We start from the raw sequence: 19,805 nt of genomic DNA, 5'->3' as shown, positions 1-19,805 counted from the left end.
AGTAACAGTCCATAACCTGCCTTTAAATTTAAACAAGTAGCCGAGTGACCTATTTTTTCTATAGTTCTTTCAACTGTTGTATTTTGAAATATAATATAGTATATAATGTATTATTATCACATATATTTCAAGGCCGACAAAAAAGGAAACAGTCTTGGACATCCAAGACTAAATGACAGGAGCAAAACATAACGTCTTCATAGTTCTTGGTTCGTCTATCACAAATTAAAATGTAAATGAAGGATAGGTTTTTGTGCTCAAGTTAATTCGCGCATCCCTCATAAACGCATAACAAGACTTATTATTATTAGAATTATTATTATTATTATTAGTAGTAGTAGTAGTCTTGTTCTTGTTTCATCTTAATAGATAAATCAGAACACAAGGACCATACCCGATGTTAACGTTATAATGGAACTACTAATGAATAATAACAGCCGCAATAACTTTAAGTTTCCTAGATGTTTGTTTTCTACATACCGTGACCTCAAGTTATTTTTATTTCGCTGAATAAGTCAGCTGTCCAAACTTCCCACGGCACCTGAAGCGCACATTGTGTGTTGCTGCTCGGCTGACTGGCACTCTTTAGCATTGCTTTTGTGCACGTACATAGCGTTGTTTCTCTGCCAGGAGTTGTTGTCAGTGGGAGAAACGAGGTGCATGGCAGTTGCCCTGACATCAGTGCACTTCACGCTCTCCAGCTATTGAAGAAAACAGCCATTAAGCACCGCGCATGTTGTTAGCTCCGGGCTAGCAGCCTCAGCCAGAGGGTCTGCATGGCTTGACGGGCGCCAGTGTTGACTCTCTCACGCAGGTAAGCAGTTTGCACTCATGACCAAACACCGTGCTTGCTGAACGCCAAGACTCCCTTTCGATAAATGCGGACAGTTATTCTGGCAAAGGTTGTGTAACGTCTGACTTATTTGTGGCATTCAATTTGAAAAGAACCGGATGTGTTGAGCTGGCCTACTAGAAAAATACACCTTCACTTTCTCATGCAGGAGTCATGTCTTCTCTTCCGCCGCCTTGATGATGAAGTGATGGAGCTCGCCGACACGCTGGCGTCATGCGTGTCCATTTGAGTCATTTTCAGGCTCAGTCACATATTGCACACATGCGGCTGTGTGCACCTGATGCCGATTGAGACATAGGCTGTTGTCTTCTCTGGAGTCGTGGCTGTTGCAACGGTATTAGCAGCCGCTGTGCGTATTCTGAACTCAACTGAAGAAGACGCAACAATCGTGTGCATGTCTGTTTATTTATTTATTTATTTATTTTATTCCTAGTTGCAAATTAAACCAGTGATCGTTTGCCTGGTCCAGAAGTTGTGCACCGGGTGGTCGGCTCCGTGTTCAGCCACCATCAGATCCGGAAAACGTTTTTCTTCCTGTGCCATTTTGGACCAAAGGAGCAGTACTCTAAATAAATGCCATGCTGCATCAAGTGCATCTTAACAAACGTGGACTGATTGTCGCCAAATCCAGCTAGTTTACGTGGATGTTGATCCGTCAAAGTGGGCATCAGCTGGAATGACTCCTATGGAAACTACATCATGCTGGATATGTCAGCGTTTCCACTCAGGATTTGCATAATGGCATATTAATCAGGTTTTGATGATGTTTTTGTTTTTGGACTCAGCTTGCATGTCTTTTTTTTTTGTTTGTTTGTTTGTTTACTACACCTGCATTCTATGTGTGTGAGTGACAGTGGTCTCTGTCACTGTTTAATCAACAGACTCCTGACATGGGGAGTAAAATGTCCTTCAGCCGAGGGGGTGATGACCAAAATGCAGCCTCCGATTTGTCTGCTGTGGCATCACATCCTCGCAGCTCCTCTTCAGACAGCACACAGGTAGCCAGTGAGGAAGGACCGCTGCCACTTGACCTTAAAAGTTCTACTCCTTCTCAAAGTAAACGGGACGACATGCAGATTTGCTGTGCAGTTGGACTCTGTGTGGATGCATTTTTTATTATTAGTCATTGAATTCCCACCTTGGAGCACACTTGGTTTCTTTTTTGGTGTTTTACAACGGAGACTATCTGCAGCTTTGATTGTTAGTCTGGATTAAACCGCTTGCCACATAATTGCTAAGTATTTTGTACTCCAAAAATGCATGTGATTTGATACAGGAGATACATTAATTTGTTGTGTTTTTATTTTTGTTATTATGTTGTTTATGTTATGTTTTTAATCTTTTTCTTAATCTTTTTCTTAATTTTATCTACTTAGGATTTAGCTGAATTGTATGTTGGCTTGGCTAAAATAAAACAGTGATAGATAAACTCATAAATGGTTTTACTCATTATATACTTTCATTCTGAGAGTGTTTTGTGGTAATACAAATCTGTTGTTTGTTTATAACTAATTACCTTTTTTTTGTCTCTTTGTAGATACATGAATACAGTAAATTCACCAATGAAGAGCTGGAGTCCAGGAGGAGAGAGGAAAGAAAGTCGATGTTACTGGCCGGACAAGCAAATGAATCCAACTTATCGGGTCATATGGAGTCCGATGGCTTTGTTACATCTGAAACAGTGAGAGGAACCACCTGTAAGCACAGTGGGGACGTCCTGCCACAGGAAGGGGAGCCTCTGATAACAGACGTCTGCAGCACCTCTGCAGAAAGCTACGGACAGCTGAGCAGAGGCCGCAGGAGACGCGGGCGCCCTAGAAAAGAACCCTTACAACCCTTTTTGAGCACAGAAAGGAAACCCAGACCTCCTGCTGAACTCGGTTCAGTTCAGCATCAGGATGCGGATTTCGTGACGTCTTTGACAACACACATAGATAATCACATTGCTGATAACGTGCCCAAAACTGTCAAGGGTCCAGTTGTGGAAAATCCGCCTTTTAGGAACATTTCTGATAGTATCACTGAAGAGGACATTCCTGAGGTGCCAAGGAGGACTAAGAGAAGAATAATACCTAAAAACCGAGACATTGAAGATGTTAAACCTATGTTTACTAAAGTTAATGGTGCCAGTGCTTCTCTTGCTGATGCCAATAGTTTAACTGTAGCTACAAGGAGAATAAGAAAGAGAGATCAGCCGCCTGCAAATGAAGGTGTGATTATTGAACCAGTTGGCACAGTCAACCCTGTCGACACGAAAGAGATTCTACCAGAAAGCGAAGACACCTTCAGGCCTCAAGACCCTAAAAGAAAAGGACCAGAACCAGCTGATCAGCTTGTGCCAGCCAACACACCCAAACCAGATGATTCCCAGTGTGTGTCCTTAGTATCGCACAATGAACAGGACTTCAGGGAGGGAGCAGAGCAGGACGAACCGATGGCCCTAAACACTGACAAAAAAGAGAGTGATGGAGAAAGAGGGGATGGTTTTCAATGCCACAAGTCTGTGGGAAAGCAGTTTCCTGAGCTAAAGGAAGATGCAACACTTCAAGCTATTCTGCATCCTGAGCGAGAAATTGAGTCTGAAGGTGTTTTTCCAGAGGATGTGAACAATCTCCATTCACCAAGCAGCCTGACACAGAGTAACGGCCCTAAAATTCAGGATTCAACTGACGTCGATGGCGGCAAGGAGACACAATCAAACAAGACTGCAGAATCACTACAACACCACAACAGCGTTCAGAATGTTCCCCCGACAGATGTTCCGTCTACTGAAAAACTAGCACAAATGATTCCGATTCTCACAACTGTAAAAACTGAGAATGTGGAGATCGAGCTAAGTTCAGGGGCCCCTGTGTCCGAATCCAGCAGTCATGTCATTTTCAAGCATCCCAAAAACACTACGGCAACACCCGAGGGCCAGCTCTGCCACACAGTTGCTTACAGACGGAAAAGGGGCGGCAAGAGAAGGAGGCGACTGAGTCACATTTTGTTGCAGACGGCCCATCTGAAAGAGGGGCAGGAAATGAGTGCAGGAGACTTGGACATTGGCGGCGCCCAAACTGACCACATGAACGTCAGTTACGTCAAGAAGGGGGGCAAAACACTGCTAAAATGTGGCGACTGCAGCCAGGTCTTCAAGTTTCTGTCCCAGTTTGTCATTCACCAGCGTGTCCACACGGGGGAGAGACCTTACCAATGCCCCGAGTGCGACAAAGCCTTCAGCAAAAACTCCAATCTCAACCTTCACCTCAAGACGCACCGAAAGAACGACGGGTTTCAGAAATGTCAAATTTGCCGGCGGAGGTTCCCCACCTCAGAGTACGAGAACCATGTGAAGTGTCACGCCTTGAAGAGGGAATTTGAGCAGAACGGTGAGGCGAGCCTCTACGAGACCACCCGTGTCCCCACCCCCACCTCCACCCCAACTTTCGCCAAACCAGGTCTTCCGGAAGCCAAAGTGGAGAAGGTCTGTCAGTATTGCGGTAAGACGTTCCGTTTCCAGTCGGCCCTCATCAGGCATGTGCGCATCCACACCGGGGAGAAGCCCTTCAAGTGTGACATCTGCGGCAAGGCCTTCGGCCAGGCCTACTTCCTGCGCGTGCACGAGCTCACGCACTGGTCGGTCAAGCGCTACAACTGCACGCGCTGCGAGAAGTCCTTTGCGCACTATAGCAACGCCCGCAAGCACACGTGCCGGCCCCTGCGGAAGGACACCGACTCGCAGCGCTCGCGGCCCTCGCTCACCTACACGTGCCACATATGCAAGAGCATCTCGGAGAGCTTGCACCAGTTCAACAGCCACATGCGGGAGCACACGGGAACCAAGCTCTATCGCTGCCTCTACTGCGACAAACTGTTCGGTGACCCCGCCGAGTTCAGCAGTCACCGGACCCAGTGCGCGGGCGGGAAAGCAATGTCCAGCGGCGAGATCCAGGAGGAGCAGCGGGTGTCGCTGGTCCAGTACAAAGTGCCCAGGTCCAGGTCCGCTTCGGTTCCCCTCCCGGGTCCCGACCACAAGACGCCAAGCGAAAGCAAACGAGCGGAGGCGCCCAAGAAGCGCCCGGTCGACTCCAAGAGGCCATTCCAGTCGACGGTCACGGCCTCGCACCCGCTGTCTGGCTTCGTGTCCAGGCTGAACAATTTGGACGCCAGCTCGGACCCCAGGAAGTACCTGTGCCCGAGTTGCGGGAGGCTGTTTCGGCACATGGGCAGGCTCCGGGCGCACATGCTCACGCACGCGCCGACCCAGAGCTACTCCTGTGCCTGTTGCGGCAAGACCCTGGAGAGCTGGCGGAAGCTGTGGCTCCACCAGAGGGTCCACCGGCAGCGGCGCGGCCGCTTCGCCTGCCCCCAGTGCGGCCGGGGTTTCCGCTTCACCGAGGCGTACAAGAGGCACATGAGCGAGCACCCGGACTTCCAGTGGGTTCAGGTCAGACCCAAGAGAGCGCCCCTGCCGTACCAGTGTGACCAGTGTCGCGGCAGCTTCAAAACACTCGATCAGCTCTTCACCCACCAGCTCTGCCACATCTCCATGCAAGAACCGCAAAGGGAGAGCCACTTTGATTTGTCGGTCGTCGATGACTGCAACGCCTTGCAGTCCCACAACAGGGTGGTCGTCCTCCCGGCAAACAGCCTCAGTCTGACGGCAAACCCGAAAGATGGCAGCACGGCACCGAGCGCCGCGGTCAAACATCGGTACCTGCTTCCAAAGACGTCATCTCAAAACCCCAACAGTTTCCCCGTCCAACCTCAGGCTTTGGCCGTCGGCAAGAATACTCCCTCCGTTCAAGACCCGAAAAACAGAACAGACAAACACTGTGACAGGGGAGTGGAAAGTTCACTTGGGAGACCCATCACTCACATTAGAACTGTGAAAAGACAGACTGGCCAGAGTGCCGCCGTGTCCAGTGAAGGCTCCTTAGAAGAGGTTAAGTGTGTTGTGTGTGGCTGTGCGTACCCTGCCATTGCAGATCTTTACCAACATTATTTGAAGCATGCGAGGGATGAGGTATAAAGAAAAAAACAACCCCTTTCTCAACTGTTCAGTTTCTGAATGATGAAAATGGTTTCATGACTAGTGCCTGTCAGTGTGTATCTGATTAAAATCATACATCCAATATACAAAAAAAAAAAAACTTTTTCCCCCTGGGATGAGCACAGAACTCTAAAGTCCGGCTAGTTTCTTTTACTACGTTTATGTGCAACAAGAACAGACAACATATGGTTTTCATTGAACACTGTGTTGAAGATGGTGCAGCTCTTGGCGTCCAGACCATTTTGACATTGTATTGCATTATGTTCGGCCATTTCCATGATCTACATAACAGGCCGATTTAGAATCTGAGTAAAAGAAATGCTCATTGAAAGTTAATTTAAAAAGCCTGATTATCAAAAATAATTTGTTTTCATTTTTCAATCGATGCCACTGCTAAAACATTTGGAATTCTGTTTGTGGGCACACTCGCCCATTTCTGTTTTAGATCACCTTGTCAAAGTGCTCATCACATTTAGTCTGGTCCTGGATTGTCTGGTCTCCAGAAAATTAGGGGCTGGACTGACTGTCTTATTTGTTGTTATACTTTTTTTAATGGCTAAATATTTCCAAATAATTCAAATTAACTATGTTTAAATTGAAATTGAGCTGGTTTTAATTTTGTTTTGTTTTTTGTTTGTTTGTTGTTGGGTTTCTTTACAACTTTTGTGCCTCAAGGAGCTATATAATATAAATCGGCTCATTATTCTGCAACAAAAACGTTTGGGTAACATAGGGAACTGTTGTCAACGTGACATCTAGAATAGAAAATGATATATGCGTGTTTGTGTGCGTTGGTTTCAACCGGCTGTATTGTGTTTTTCTACTCCCTGTCTTAGAAACCTTTGGCTCCCCACCTATCCTGACAGGTAATGGTCCCATTACATCCTCACTTGCTGAGACAGTGGTGCTGAGGATGCAGCATCTTTCTGTGAAATGATTTTCTTGACTTTTATTGTCTTTTTTTTATCGACTGACCAGGACCTTTTTGTTTGATGATGAATAAATAGTTTCTTTAAAAAAGACTTAATATAAGAAAATAAAAATATTCAGCTCACATTTGTTTTGGTTTCCTCTCCAACAAAAGACGCCATGTATTTCAAGTTTCAGTGCTCTAACAATTGCGCCAATTTGAAAAAAAAAAAAAAAATTGGATTGCATTTACAGATGGAGTCTTAAAACAAAAACAGTTTGTCACGTTGTCACCTTACTTTATTGTATATGACTTTGATATAGTTTATCTTAACAATAAACATGAACTTTGATCGATGTCCTGGTCTTGTCATTTTTAAGCAAAAATCAGACATTTAATTATTTTCTTTAATTCTGTATTTAATGCTTTGCAGTATACCACATTTAACACTGTTGGGATTTTTGCACTTTCATTAGAAATACATTTTTTAATGGTGTGATTGGTAATGGTGATTAGCTGAGTATAATGACTTCCAGTGTGCCAAGAAATCAAGCTTTTGAGACGGCTTTGGTGTTATTGTTTATTTGAACATTTGCATGTCTAACAACAGTTGGCTTGAAGCGACTTTAGTTGGAGGACATGGTGTTCTGGATCCAGGAGTTGTAGTTGCAGACCTTGGCGTACACACCGGGCTTGTTCTTCACAGCGCAGCCGTAACCCCAGGACACAACACCCTGCAGTTTACCGTTGCAGACGACAGGGCCGCCGGAGTCACCCTGAACCAACGGAGAGGGAAGAACGTCAGATAGGGGTTTCCGAAGTTTGACTTGTCAACTTGTAGATACATAAAGTGTCGTACCTGGCAGGAGTCCTTGCCTCCCTCCATGAATCCAGCGCAGAACATGTTGGAGGTGATCTGACCGGGGTAGGCGTTCTTGCAGGTGCTGTTACCCAGGATGGGGGCATCCAGACACATCAGACGGTCGGGGTAGTTGCCTGAAGAAGAGGGAGAAGGTGTCAGCAGCCTGTCGTGTGGGGGAAACTAAGCTGGTTGTCTTGTACTGACTTCCAGAGCCGCTAGTGTTTCCCCATCCGGAGATCAGGCATCTGGTTCCGGCGCTGGCACAGCTGGAGGGCAGGGACACGGTTTTGACGTAGTTGTTGAGGGTGGCGGGCTTGCTCAGCTTGATCAGCATGATATCGTTGTCCAGGTTGTAGCTGCTGTAGCGGGGATGGCGGATGACCTTGGCGGAGTTGATGAACTGCTCGGTGCCCTCGTTGATGGCAATGTTGTGCTCACCAAGACGCACCTGGATGCGGCTGCATGGCAACACCAGAGTTAAAATGACGCGCAGGCAATGTGGCCTTCACGTTTTTTAGTCACTATTTTGATTTTTGGCACTTTGGTGTAACATTCACTTACGACTTGTAGCAGTGAGCGGCAGACACCACCCAGGTGCTGGAGATCAGGGAACCTCCACAAAAGTGGTAGCCAGAGTTGAGGGAAACCTGGTAGGGCGCAGAGTTCTTCCTGCACTCGTAGCCTCCGACAATCTTGTCATCTTCATCGATGGGAGCAGCGTCTGGTAAGAGAAGACGGTTTAGTCACTGCTAGTTCACTCGTCCAGGCATACATATCTGCCAGCTTAGAAAGAGTGATTTCATACTCACATGCCACTGCAAACAGGGCCAGCAGAATGAAAGCCTTCATGTTTGGTTTGTTTCCAAAACTCCTGTCTCTGCTCAGGTCTAGCAGCCTCTTATATCCACACCGCACCTCGCTTATCTGATTGGCAAAGGACACATATGCCTCTATTTGTCCGAATATTGCTGAGCACTGTGTGAAAGCACATCTGGAAGATAGCTAGAAGAAATGATAACAATTTGAATTTACACAAGCGCTCGCAAAAGTTAATAACTTATTGGCTTAACGACATAGATGGGTTTCTTTGGTGTATTCCTTAAAACCCCACTTAGAATGTAATATTTAAAAGAGACAAAGATATTACATTAAAAAAAAAATCTGCATCAGGAAAATAAAAAAACATTCATTGATAATGTGAATGATCAATGGTGTGGTTGTTTTTTTTAAATTATTTTATCCATGCTCATTCTCCACTCACACACACACACACACACACACACACACACACACACACACACACACACACACACACACACACACACACACACAAATATATATATATAGAAAACAATGGGAACATGCATGTTGAAAATTGTCATGCACACAGACATGTTTTTAGGGGATTGCCTGTATATTGTATTGCTGACTGGTCAAATACATGTTCTGTGTACCGTGTGTGCAAACACACCTGGAGATACGAAGGCCAGTTTATCAACAAATAATTCCAGTGTGACAGACGTGTAAATTATAGAAGCCATTCACTTTGACTTACTTGAAAAGACTTAAGCACATTGAAATAAAAACCAAACAAACAAGCAGATGTGTCTAATACTACTTTTAAAATGGTTCTTCACCAAAGTTATCAAGATTTGATGTGCAAGATTACACATACACGTGCAATCAGTTACTGGGTCATTTCAATTTCAATTTTACTCCAGTCCATCGACCACTTATGTATATTGTGCAGGTATTAACCCGAAACAAGATAGAAACGGTTACTGCTGTTCACCACAACATAATCTCTGCTCCAACTCCAACAGTTGAAAAACAAAAAACAAAACTCCCTGCAGGGAATAACTGTATCGATATCTAGAGACTGTTGCATAGATCCCCTTCCATGTAGCTGCCATGTCAGTGTATGTAGTTTAGCTGTGCTGTGCTCCATAGGTTTGTCTAGGAGCGATCCAACCAGGTCTATTTCTGTATTATTAATTTCAATCCATGAATTATATATATTAATTACATACGCCTAAATCTTCTTCTTTTTTCAGATGTGAGGTTCATTTTGAGGAATAATAATACTAATACTAATTCATCATTCATTCATCTTCTATACCCGCTTATTCCTATTCAGGGTCACGGGGGTCTGCTAGAGCCTATCCCAGCTGTCTTAGGGCGAAGGCAGGGTGACACCCTGGACAAGTCGCCAGTTCATTGCAGGGACGCTAATACTAATATTAATACTACTGCTACTACTACTACTACTACTAATAATAATAATAATAATAATAATAATAATGTATATTATTTATTATATATTATTATTATTATTATTATTATTATTATTATTATTATTATTATTATTATTATTATAAGTAGTAGTGGTGGTAGTAGTAGTAGTAGTAGTAGTAATATCATTGTTGTAACGATAGAAAATCTCCAGCGCGTTGCCTTGCCTGGAAATAAACCGGGCAACAGGTTTTGGCTAGGAATGTCCTGAATGTACCCTGTCTGTGACGTCATCAACAAGCGACCGTCTTCGGTTTGTGTATCGGCCGCTGAGCTAGCAGCTGCGCCGACTGTTGTTTTGGTTTTGTTGTGTCTCCCATGTGCCGTTGACATGAGGTAAGACCCCCACGGCGTCGGCGCTCTCTTCCTGTCCGCCCGGCAATCATCGGCACTGTTTTAGCCGAGACTGTGGCAGCCCGTTAGCCTGCAGCTAGCTTCAGTGCAAGATCAGCATCTAATGTATGCGGAATACGCAACCATTGCGGATGTAGCGCAGACAAAAAATGCGCATCGATGCGGCAGCAACGAGAATTTAGTATATGCAAGAGGAACGACATAGGTCTTAAAGTGACTACATGTCAGTCAGCAGTTGTGTTGTTTTGTTGTTGAGTGATCTATTCCCGCCCGTGTGTAACAGTTGGACGTGTAGATGTGCCCCCAGGCTGTTCTTGGCGCAATCACACAGTTGATGGTTGCATTAACATGGCATTACACATATATGGATTCACGTGGCTGTAGCAAGCCATAAATGTATCCGGCGCTAAATTGTGACAGGATTCTATCCCCTGTTCAATTTTCACTCAGCTGCAATGGCTTGAATCTCTTAGAAGGAGTGCTGGCGCTTTCTATGAAATCACGCCGTCGTGATCGTTCTTGGGAGCACCTACATGACACAGATGCTCTGTGTTTTAAGGTCATAAGTAATCAGTCAGGCTTTATATGCGTGTTGATGGGGCCGCAGCTGCCAAACTCAGAATTGACCTGCCAGTCAGTTCTGCTGTGAATCAGATCTGACCAATGACTGAGTACTACGAGGAGGGGGGGCTGCTGTACGAGCAATCGCCTCCCATGCACATCAAAGTGGAGTCTCCGGAGGAACCCTTTGGAGGGGGAGCCTCAGAGAACGGCTTCCCCAGGGAGGATGAGGACTCTGATGGCAGCTGTGACCAGAGCAGCGGCTTACATGGGGGGCTCCCCTTCAACGTGGTAGTGGTACATCCGAACATCATGGCACCAGGCATGTCCTCAGATGACCTGTTGTCCATTGAGCAAAGTAAGCTTTTGAATGTGTGTCCATTAAAATGATATAACTTATAGTGTGTTGAATTAGTATATTGTTGAATTATAAATAAGCCCCTTTGGTGCATTTCTTATTCAAAGCAATACAAACACAATATACACAACCTGTCAAAGGTTGGGACACACCTTATGAATTTAATGTCTTTTCTTTCATTCCCATCACTATTGGCAGTGCAGTTTCTCATTGAAGGCATCAAAACTATGTATGAACACATGTAATTATGTAGGAAACAATAAAAGTGTAAAATAACTCAAACATATTTTCCTTTTTTTTTTTCAAAAGAGCAAACTTAAAAAAAAAAAGCATATTTAGAGCTATTATAATGTTTTTTTCTTTGCTGCACGATTACATATATGTTGCTCATATTTGATGTCTTCAGTATCGATCTGCAGTGTAGAAAGTTGTAAAGATTTAAAAAAAAAAAAAAAAAAAAAAAAAAAAGAAGGCGTGTCCAAACTTTTGACTGGTAGTGTATGTTATAATAATAATAATGATAGTAATAATACAAATAGGAACAGCACACTCTTCTTCTTCACAAAGCATTTCTAGTTCTATTAGCATTGTCTTTTTTTTCTTCTCTTTTTTGGGGTCACCTTCCATACTTCTCTTCCGACAGACAGAGCAATGTCAGCAGCACTGGCCGCTGGTGGCGCAGGGAAACGTAAGAGTCGTTTCAGCGGCGCAGAGCTGGAGGTTCTGGTGTCTGAAGTGACGCGGTGCGAGGGAGAGCTCTTCGGTCCAGCGGGAAGGCTCAGGCGACGCGAGAGGGAGCGCATCTGGGCAGGGATCCTGGAGCGAGTCAACGCCGTGTCCAGAGTCCCGCGTACGCTTCGGGAAGTGAAGAAGCGCTGGGATGACTTGAAGAGACGCAACGGAGGCAGGCTAGCAGACGCCCGCCATCGTAGCTGTTACGTTCCGTCCGGTCGCGGGGCCTCGATACATGGACGACCCTCCCAGACGAGCCCGAGGCTTCTGTCAACCAGGCAGAAGCAAAGCACCAGAGCAAAGCCGAGTTTCCCGTGCTTCCCTGACTCGGATCCAGGTAAAAATAAGAAGACGGACAACTCTCACTGTTACATTTACAGTGCATTTAACATGAAACTACCCACAATGCTGTTTTTCAGGTGCTGGAGTGGAAGGAGCAGAGAGAGATAGTTTAGAGAAAGATGAGGACGATGCTGAGCACGAGAGAGACCTAGGAGAACCTGACTGTGACGGGGAGAACAGCATGGAGGAAAAACTTGGACTCAGTCTAGGTCTGAGCATCGGACCCCCCCCTCCGTCAGAGCGATGGCTGCCTCCTTCCCCGCTTTACAGCGCCCCTTTTCTAAATGGCAGCCCTCAGCCCAGTAGTCCTCAGCCATCCCTTGGAGCACAAGGTCCTCTTGAAGCCCCTCTCCGTAGCACCTGGCTTGAAGACGAACTCCGAGGCCTGGGGGAAGCTGCCATACAACTGGGAAATCGTGTCGAAAAGAGCCTGCGTGATTTTAGTGAAGGTTTCCGACAGGACATGAGGACCTTGGTCACTTCTCAAGAGACTTTAGCAGTCAGTCTCCAACAAAACAATGTTCTCTTGCAAAGGCTGTTGACGGTCCTCGAGGCCCAGCATCAACAGCCACAGCAGCAACGCGCACAACAAGCACATCAATCTCAAACACCTCAACAGCACTTAGTGTCACAGCCAGCTCGTCAGCTTCAGCACATTGACCAACAGCAGCATCAACAGCGGATTGAAGCACCCCTGCAAACACAACATCCACATCATCAGCAGCAGCCACATGTAGTTCAGCAAACATCACAACAGCACCAAACACAAATAGAACAGCAGCCAGAGGCCACCCAGCATTCTAATAAACTGTCTGCCGTCGCTGCGCCATCTGCCTCAGACATAACTGGCACTTTTCCCCCTGACCTACCCACAGACACAAATGGAAGTTTGCAGAGGCCACGCCGAGGAAGAGCTGTTGATCATAGGCGCAGGAGACGGCGCTGAGGACAGAACAGTCTGAACACTTAATGTACAGATCATCAAATCATGCAGATTTTGCTTTTTTTTTTTTCTACCAATAGGGTTTCTGTAAAAGTACCTGAATTATTGTGGAGGTGCGTGTCAACTCATCTAGTTTACACTCAAATTTGTTTTGAGAAAGGATCTGAGTGTGAAAGAAATTGAAGATATTTGGTTCGTCAAAAAGGAAAAAACATCAATGTCTTGTGCAAAAAGACTTCTGAATTATTGTTCAGTGTAGCGGTACGACCCCTACAGATGACACTTTCAATAGCAAGACAACTGTTGGTGCTGCTGTTGCATGTCATTGCACATGCTTTGCAGCAGATTATAAAGCTCACAATACCCTTACCAGCTCAATACCTTCTCAATTCAGTAACTCCCATCATATTGAAATACTTGTTATATGCAGTTGATACAATATATTATAGTTATTCAGCTATAGAAATGACCTGCTATTGTACGCTTGTGCTATTTTTAAAAACAAAACAAAACAAACAACAACAGGTTCATGTTATATAGTTTTACAGCTTCAACTATATGATGAATTTAGACTGTGTTCCATTCAGCTCATTTTCAGACGGTACCAATGTTAACTGTCATTTCAATTCAGAGTGGGGATAGCAGACTATAACTCTTTGGTGTTGATTTTAAGGCATACACAGGAGTATGCAGGGGTTTATTTATTATAGTAATGCATGCAATATGATCAGTGATTGTAGATAGCATAGAAATAATAAAGAAAATGGCCATATCCACATAAATGCACAGACTAAATTTCGTAGATAGGCAATGTTTCGGTGAAATGTAACTAACATTTATTTAATAAATGTCAGACATGGGCTGCAAATGAAATGTGAACTGCTGCGTTGTCATATGGCACATCATTTTTTATTTGAAAGTTTCAACTAATAACGGAGGGTTGCTTTCTAAAAGTAATAAAATCAGGGCAAGGAAAAGATGATTATTTTGAAAGGATTAATCGGAAACAGTTTCTTGCTCATGCTAGCTTGCATGATCCACGAGTGTTTTGGACAGGGGGCGCATGCATTGGGGGGGGAAACATGGCCGCCACGGACCAAGAAGAGTCTCCCAAACCACTAACATCCCCCACTGAGGATGTGGTATCATCAGGACAGACAAATGAGGCACCGAAGTCGGAAGGCGCCCTCCAGAACGTTCACGAAACATCCTCCAGGAAACCAACGGAGAGCCCCGACGACACGGAGGGGGAAAGTGTGGCCATAGACGGCGGTCGGTGTGTCAGCCATTCCGGGGTTAGTGTCGAGTCCAGTGCTGGAACCGAACGAGCGTCATGCAAATCCCCCGGCGAGCAAAAACCGGCTGAAAACATGACGGATGCTACTGTTAGCGAGCAGCGAGATTTGGACGGCTGTAGAAGGCTAGACGACGAAGAAGCAGAAACCAAAACACCGGGACAGGAAATAGAAAAGTCGGGTATGCGAACATGTTTTTATGTACTTCATCACTAGCCTGAGTTAGCACTCAGGGCTAACCCAGACTGGGGTTAGTCCAGTTAGACAGGTCCAGTACACATTGTCAACACTGGCTTGTTCCTAAAATGAAAATCACATCCTGTGTGTGTGTGTGTGTGTGTGTGTGTGTGTGTGTGTGTGTGTGTGTGTGTGTGTGTGTGTGTGTTTTGAGGGGTGTTACTTGTTGAGTGTGAAATGATCAATCAATCCAACTTTTTTTTTTTACTTATGACAAAACGCGTTGTCAGCTTTCATAATATTCACGTCCTCTAACTTACTGTTTCCTGTTGACTCTATTACTGTTACTTTTTTCCTTCTCCAGACCGCAGTCATGTGCCCGAGGGCGGCAAAGAGGTGCTCCAGGACGCACACAGTGATATGGGCTCTCTGGACGAGATGGCTCATAAGGAGAAGAACTTGCGTCCTGCCGAAACGACATCAAAGGGCATCAAAGGAGAATTTGACGGCACAGGAGATGTCAAGGAAGAGCCGACCACTCGGCCGGTCGCTGACCTGACTCCCAAGCCCAAGAAATTTCGTTTGGAATGCAAAGACTGCGGACAGAAGTTCGACCGTCGCGAGACGTTCAACCTCCACCGCCACTTTCACGCACACGAGGACGACCTGGCGCCACTCACCTGCAAAGAGTGCGGTCTCACTTTCCAGCACCGCAGCAGCTTCATCAAACACCGGAACGAACACAGGGAGAAGGAGGAGCTGCTTCTCTCTCCAAAGATAGAGCCGGAAACAGCGGAGGAGGGCAGCTTTAAGTGTGCGGAGTGCGCCACCATCTTCTCCACCGTCGACAAGCTGAGGAGCCACAATTGCTACAAAGCGACCGAAAAGCCTTACCATTGCCCACTGTGCCGACAGGACTTCCAGATGAAGATCTCCATCACCAAGCACATGGCCACTCACTCCCAGGAGTACATGTTCCGGTGCCAGGAGTGCTCTCAGACGTTCCACGACCTCTTTACCTTGCGCCAGCACCAGAGGGGTCACGCCGCCCTCAAGCCCTACAAATGCCCAGAGTGCAACATGGTCTTCAAGCACTACTCGGTCATGGAGGACCACCGTCGCAAGCACACGGAGCGCGTGCGCTCCAACCTGTGCAACATCTGCGGCAAGACCTTCAAGTACAGCAGCCTCCTCCACCAGCACCAGTTCCTGCACACGGGCCAGAAGCCCTTCCGCTGCCGCGAGTGCGGCAAGATGTTCGCCTTCGCCCAGAACATGAAGGCGCACTGCCGGCAGCACCGACTTCACAAAACCCTCTCCTCCAACATTCAGCATGGCAAGCCAGATTCTGTGGCGTCGGCGCCGGACGATTCCGGTCGGCCCGGAAAGGAAAACGCACAGCAGAGTAAGGAGCCCAGGCGGCGAGTGAGATGCCGGCTCTGTCCGCAGACCTTCGGCTTTTCCGTCAACTACAGAGCCCACATGCTGACTCACGAGGAGGAGCTCGAGACCCGGGAGAGGCCAACCAAACGTTCCTCCGAGGTCGCCCAGGTGCAGGACCAAGGGCATCTCTGTCCTCACTGCCCAACTATATTCCAGAATGAGAACGGCTTGAACAGACACATGCTGCGTTTCCACAACTCGATCACACAATATTTAGAAATCATATCCGCACCGCAGAAGAAACAAATGACTTACTCCAAAGCAGAAAGAGCTCAGGGGGGCTCGAGGGGTGATGGCTTGGCCGTTAAATCACACAAATGTCCCGAGTGTGGGAAAACGTTCCGCCATCGCTCGGTGCTGGAGCTGCACATGCGCATACATTCCAAGGACAAGCCGTACCAGTGCAAGGTTTGCGGAAAGGGCTTCCGCTTTAGCAGCTATCTGCAGCAGCACCTCATCATCCACTCCGGCAAGAAGCCGTACAAGTGCCCCGACTGCGGCAGAGACTTTGCCTTCCTGCAGAACATGAAGACACACCAGAAGCTGCACCAGGAGAAGCCGTTCAAGTGCACCAACTGCCGCAAGGGCTACCGGAACGAGAGCCAGCTGAAGCGGCACATGCTCTCGCACAAGAGTGACCGGCCGCACAAGTGCGAGCAGTGCAGTAAGAGCTTCCAGTTTGCGTACCTGTTGCGCGACCACATGAACACGCACACGGGGGAGAAGCCGCACCGCTGCGACGAGTGCAACAAGAGCTTCTCCTGGTTCAGCAGCCTGATTGCGCACCAGAAGATCCATGCTCGTCACGGCCCGGTCCCACCAGCGGGCGGGAAGCTGAGGGGTGTGGGTGGCCGCGGGAGGACGGGAGGGAGGCTGCCGTGGCTCCTCCCCAGACCGTCAACCAGCTCCGGGACGGCGGGCTCTCAGCCGCTGCAGCCACCACCACCACCACCACCACCACCACCACCGCCGTCGTCGTCGTCGTCTTTTTTTGTTTCTGCCCCGACAGATGCAGAATTGCACAGAGGGAAAGCGGTCCAGCCGCCGGTGTCCACGCTCGTGCCTCAGACGGAGACGCTCGCGCCTCGGACGGAGTCACCCACAGTCCAGCCGCAGAAGGAGCCCCGGCCTCCTGAGACGTGGCCTCCTCATCAGCCGGTACAGTGGACAGTAGACGGCGGGGAGGTCATGCCTGTGCCATCATCCCAGCAGCAGCAGCAGCAGCAGCAACAGCAACAGCAGCAGCAGCAGCAGCAGCAGCAACAGCAGCAACAGCAGCAGCAGCAGCAGCAGCAACAGCAGCAACCACGCCTGAGGAGCTCAAGCCGGGTAGTCGCAGTGAGTCAGTCAAACCCAGTGGGAAAACAGGGCGCACTCTCTGTCGTCGTTTCCCACCTTGCATCGAAAAAAACGCTTCCCCCTACAATGAGTGAGCAGCAGAGGCAGCACAGACCAGTCACCAGGAGCAGCACCTCCTCTGTGCTGGCCTCCACCAGCTCCCTGCACCCTGACATCTCCCCTCGAGCCTTCGCAGAAGGGGCAGCACTGTGGAGCGCGGTGTGTGCAGGACTCAGACCGGTGCTACCAGCAAACTCCCAGGGCTCTCCCACCAAACAGGATCCGGAGGGTCAGCAAGCCAAACGGCCAGGTGAGCCGGCGTCATCGCAAGCGGAGCCATCGACACCTCAGAAGAGAGATGACTCTAGTGCGCGGGATTCGAGTAATCCCAAAGCGGCACCCTCGACTGTTAGCAAGCCAGAGAAGCCTCGAAACGGCAGCGAGCTGCAGAAGCCAGTTTCCTCTCCAGCAGCTCTTGGGGTGAGTAGCACATCTTGGGATGTCAAAGCCCCAGCAGGCATTCCAAAGACCAACTCTCCTGAGAAAGTAACAAACAATCAAGATTCTCAGCCGCAGCCAAAGGCAGTTTCGTCCTCTTGGGCCGACGTGCAAAGTCAGACCGCAATACAGAAGGTTCCCGTCTCTATTCAGTACGACCCTCATCACGTGGGCCAGGTTTTGGGGACGCCAGTTTGGGGCTTCCAGAGCAATCCCATTGGTCCTCAAACGCTGCTCGCTGGGCAACTGAAACCCGGGAGCGGACAGGAGCTGCAGCAGCAACCGATGGTAACCAGCGCTCAAATAATCATCAATCCCACTTCGCCTTTTTTTTCTCCTCCACTCGCTTCCCTCCCTTCTCTCGCCTTGTCAGGCTCTCACCCTCTTCGCTCCATCCCGGTTGCCGCACTCACAGGGCCCGCACACCCAAATATTTTTTTTGCACCACAGGCAGTGATGGGCGAAAGGCCACACATGCCCCAGACCCTGCCCTTACCTCAGCTTGCCGTGCACCCGGACCCTCAAAAACTTGGATCTCGTGTGCCATTCCTTCCCGACCGACTTCTTCAGTGCATGATATGCGGGTGCTCTTTCTCCCGGGAGCTGGATCTTCAAATGCACTACTTGCAACACGCACAAGCAAAGATATGACTTTTCCAAACTAGCAACAAGACCTTGGTTGTTGTTTTTTTTCTTTGTTTTTCTCTTATGTCAGTTGAAGCTATTTTTTGGGGACCATCAATTGACCAGTTAAGTGAATGGGTGTTTAGTTACAAGTCACTCATGGATTGTGTCTAACATCTGCAGAGAGGATTTGTAATGAAGGTCGTATACATGTGCCATTCATATTACTTTCATTTTCATTCATTCATTCATTCATTCATTCATTTTTGTTTAAGCACTGCTAAAAGGATGCAAGCTAATGTTTTTCAGAATGTTCATTTTTTTTTGCTAATTAGATTTACATAATTAGATTTAGATTAGTACTGCTATAAAGTTCTGTCCACGTGCCCTCGACTTTTTTAACTGTTTTTCTTCATGTACAGTATACTGTGTGCCTTTAATGAAAACAGTCTGCATGTCAGCTGTCGTTGTATTTAGGCCTAGTTCGTTCTTGAGCTTGACTCAATAGTATGACATTATTCCATAAAGAGAAAACAAACGTTTCACAATCAATTCACTATCAAGTGTATGTTTTGCTTGTTAGGACCGGCTCACACATGTTTCAAGCATTGTCCACATTTTCAAACAAACAATTTAATAGCAGGATGATTTGTAAGTTTGGCCGTTGAATAATTATTGGTAACTATTAACATTACACAATGACTTTTACAATTAGTTAAAAGTAGAACTTTAGATATGCATAGTTTTTGTTTGCACATAGTTTTACATTAGGAATATTTCATTTCAAAATTGATATGTCTTAATTAGATTGAACTGTGATATGTATTGGTCTTCATGAGATTTGAATGTACACATACTTATGGTCAATCAAAGTTTGAGGTAAAGGTGATTTTTATTTTTATTTATTTATTAATTAATAACTCTGTATTACAAGTATGGATTCAGCTGAACTGGATCACAATGTCTATGAAAATTAAGTAGCCTTCATTGCCCAAAATTGTTGATACCAAAAGATACCTGAGTATTGTAAAATAAACAAGGTTAATTTGTTACAAATACAATCCCAATGTCATTGCAAATATTACCATTCATGCTTTTCAAAAATAAAAACGAAACGGAACATGCCTACATTTCACTGGCCACTTTTTTTTTTGTTTGTTTGTTTTTTGTTTGTTTTAACTTAAATAT

At 46.7% G+C, this 19,805-nt stretch overlaps 3 protein-coding genes across 3 annotated transcripts; 2 read left to right on the top strand and 1 right to left on the bottom strand.

Moving 5' to 3' along the window:
* The first annotated feature begins 532 nt into the window (after window positions 1–532).
* On the top strand, window positions 533–19,526 carry LOC142879603 (uncharacterized). Its single transcript, XM_076012996.1, has 6 exons — window positions 533–814; window positions 1,002–1,513; window positions 1,735–1,851; window positions 2,391–5,861; window positions 14,163–14,718; window positions 15,079–19,526. Exons 3-6 carry the CDS (start codon window positions 1,744–1,746, stop codon window positions 18,642–18,644), a joined length of 7,701 nt encoding a protein of 2,566 aa, XP_075869111.1. The 5' UTR covers window positions 533–814; window positions 1,002–1,513; window positions 1,735–1,743; the 3' UTR covers window positions 18,645–19,526.
* prss1 (serine protease 1) lies at window positions 7,365–8,624 on the bottom strand. Its single transcript, XM_076012577.1, has 5 exons — window positions 8,470–8,624; window positions 8,222–8,381; window positions 7,865–8,118; window positions 7,658–7,794; window positions 7,365–7,574 (listed from the first exon to the last, which is right to left on the bottom strand). The coding sequence occupies exons 1-5, from the start codon at window positions 8,507–8,509 to the stop codon at window positions 7,425–7,427; spliced, it is 741 nt and encodes a 246-aa protein (XP_075868692.1). The 5' UTR covers window positions 8,510–8,624; the 3' UTR covers window positions 7,365–7,424.
* On the top strand, window positions 10,183–14,117 carry LOC142879343 (uncharacterized). The gene is made up of 3 exons (XM_076012568.1): window positions 10,183–11,225; window positions 11,869–12,294; window positions 12,377–14,117. Exons 1-3 carry the CDS (start codon window positions 10,970–10,972, stop codon window positions 13,243–13,245), a joined length of 1,551 nt encoding a protein of 516 aa, XP_075868683.1. The 5' UTR covers window positions 10,183–10,969; the 3' UTR covers window positions 13,246–14,117.
* Window positions 19,527–19,805: the final 279 nt, after the last annotated feature.

The sequence above is a fragment of the Nelusetta ayraudi genome, unplaced genomic scaffold (assembly GCF_046127955.1).
Source record: "Nelusetta ayraudi isolate G7.1 ecotype Tasmania unplaced genomic scaffold, CSIRO-AGI_Nayr_v1 ptg000136l, whole genome shotgun sequence".
NCBI lineage: Eukaryota > Metazoa > Chordata > Actinopteri > Tetraodontiformes > Monacanthidae > Nelusetta > Nelusetta ayraudi.
The sequence above is the reverse complement of the archived record's forward strand: the minus strand, read 5'-3'. Positions and strand labels throughout refer to the sequence as shown.

Bases quoted from the DNA above. Each gene is read 5' to 3' on its own strand.
- prss1 (XM_076012577.1), bottom strand. From the start codon at position 8,509: ATGAAGGCTTTCATTCTGCTGGCCCTGTTTGCAGTGGCAT. The intron at 8,119-8,221 runs GTAAGTGAATGT...GTTGCCATGCAG, and splicing joins GCCGCTCACTGCTACAAGTC to CCGCATCCAGGTGCGTCTTG. The intron at 7,795-7,864 runs GTCAGTACAAGA...CCTCTTCTTCAG, and splicing joins AAACACTAGCGGCTCTGGAA to GCAACTACCCCGACCGTCTG.
- LOC142879343 (XM_076012568.1), top strand. From the start codon at position 10,970: ATGACTGAGTACTACGAGGAGGGGGGGCTGCTGTACGAGCAATCGCCT. The intron at 11,226-11,868 runs GTAAGCTTTTGA...CTCTTCCGACAG, and splicing joins CCTGTTGTCCATTGAGCAAA to ACAGAGCAATGTCAGCAGCA. The intron at 12,295-12,376 runs GTAAAAATAAGA...GCTGTTTTTCAG, and splicing joins CTTCCCTGACTCGGATCCAG to GTGCTGGAGTGGAAGGAGCA.
- LOC142879603 (XM_076012996.1), top strand. From the start codon at position 1,744: ATGGGGAGTAAAATGTCCTTCAGCCGAGGGGGTGATGACCAAAATGCA. The intron at 1,852-2,390 runs GTAGCCAGTGAG...GTCTCTTTGTAG, and splicing joins CCTCTTCAGACAGCACACAG to ATACATGAATACAGTAAATT. The intron at 5,862-14,162 runs GTATAAAGAAAA...TTTATTTGAAAG, and splicing joins TGAAGCATGCGAGGGATGAG to TTTCAACTAATAACGGAGGG.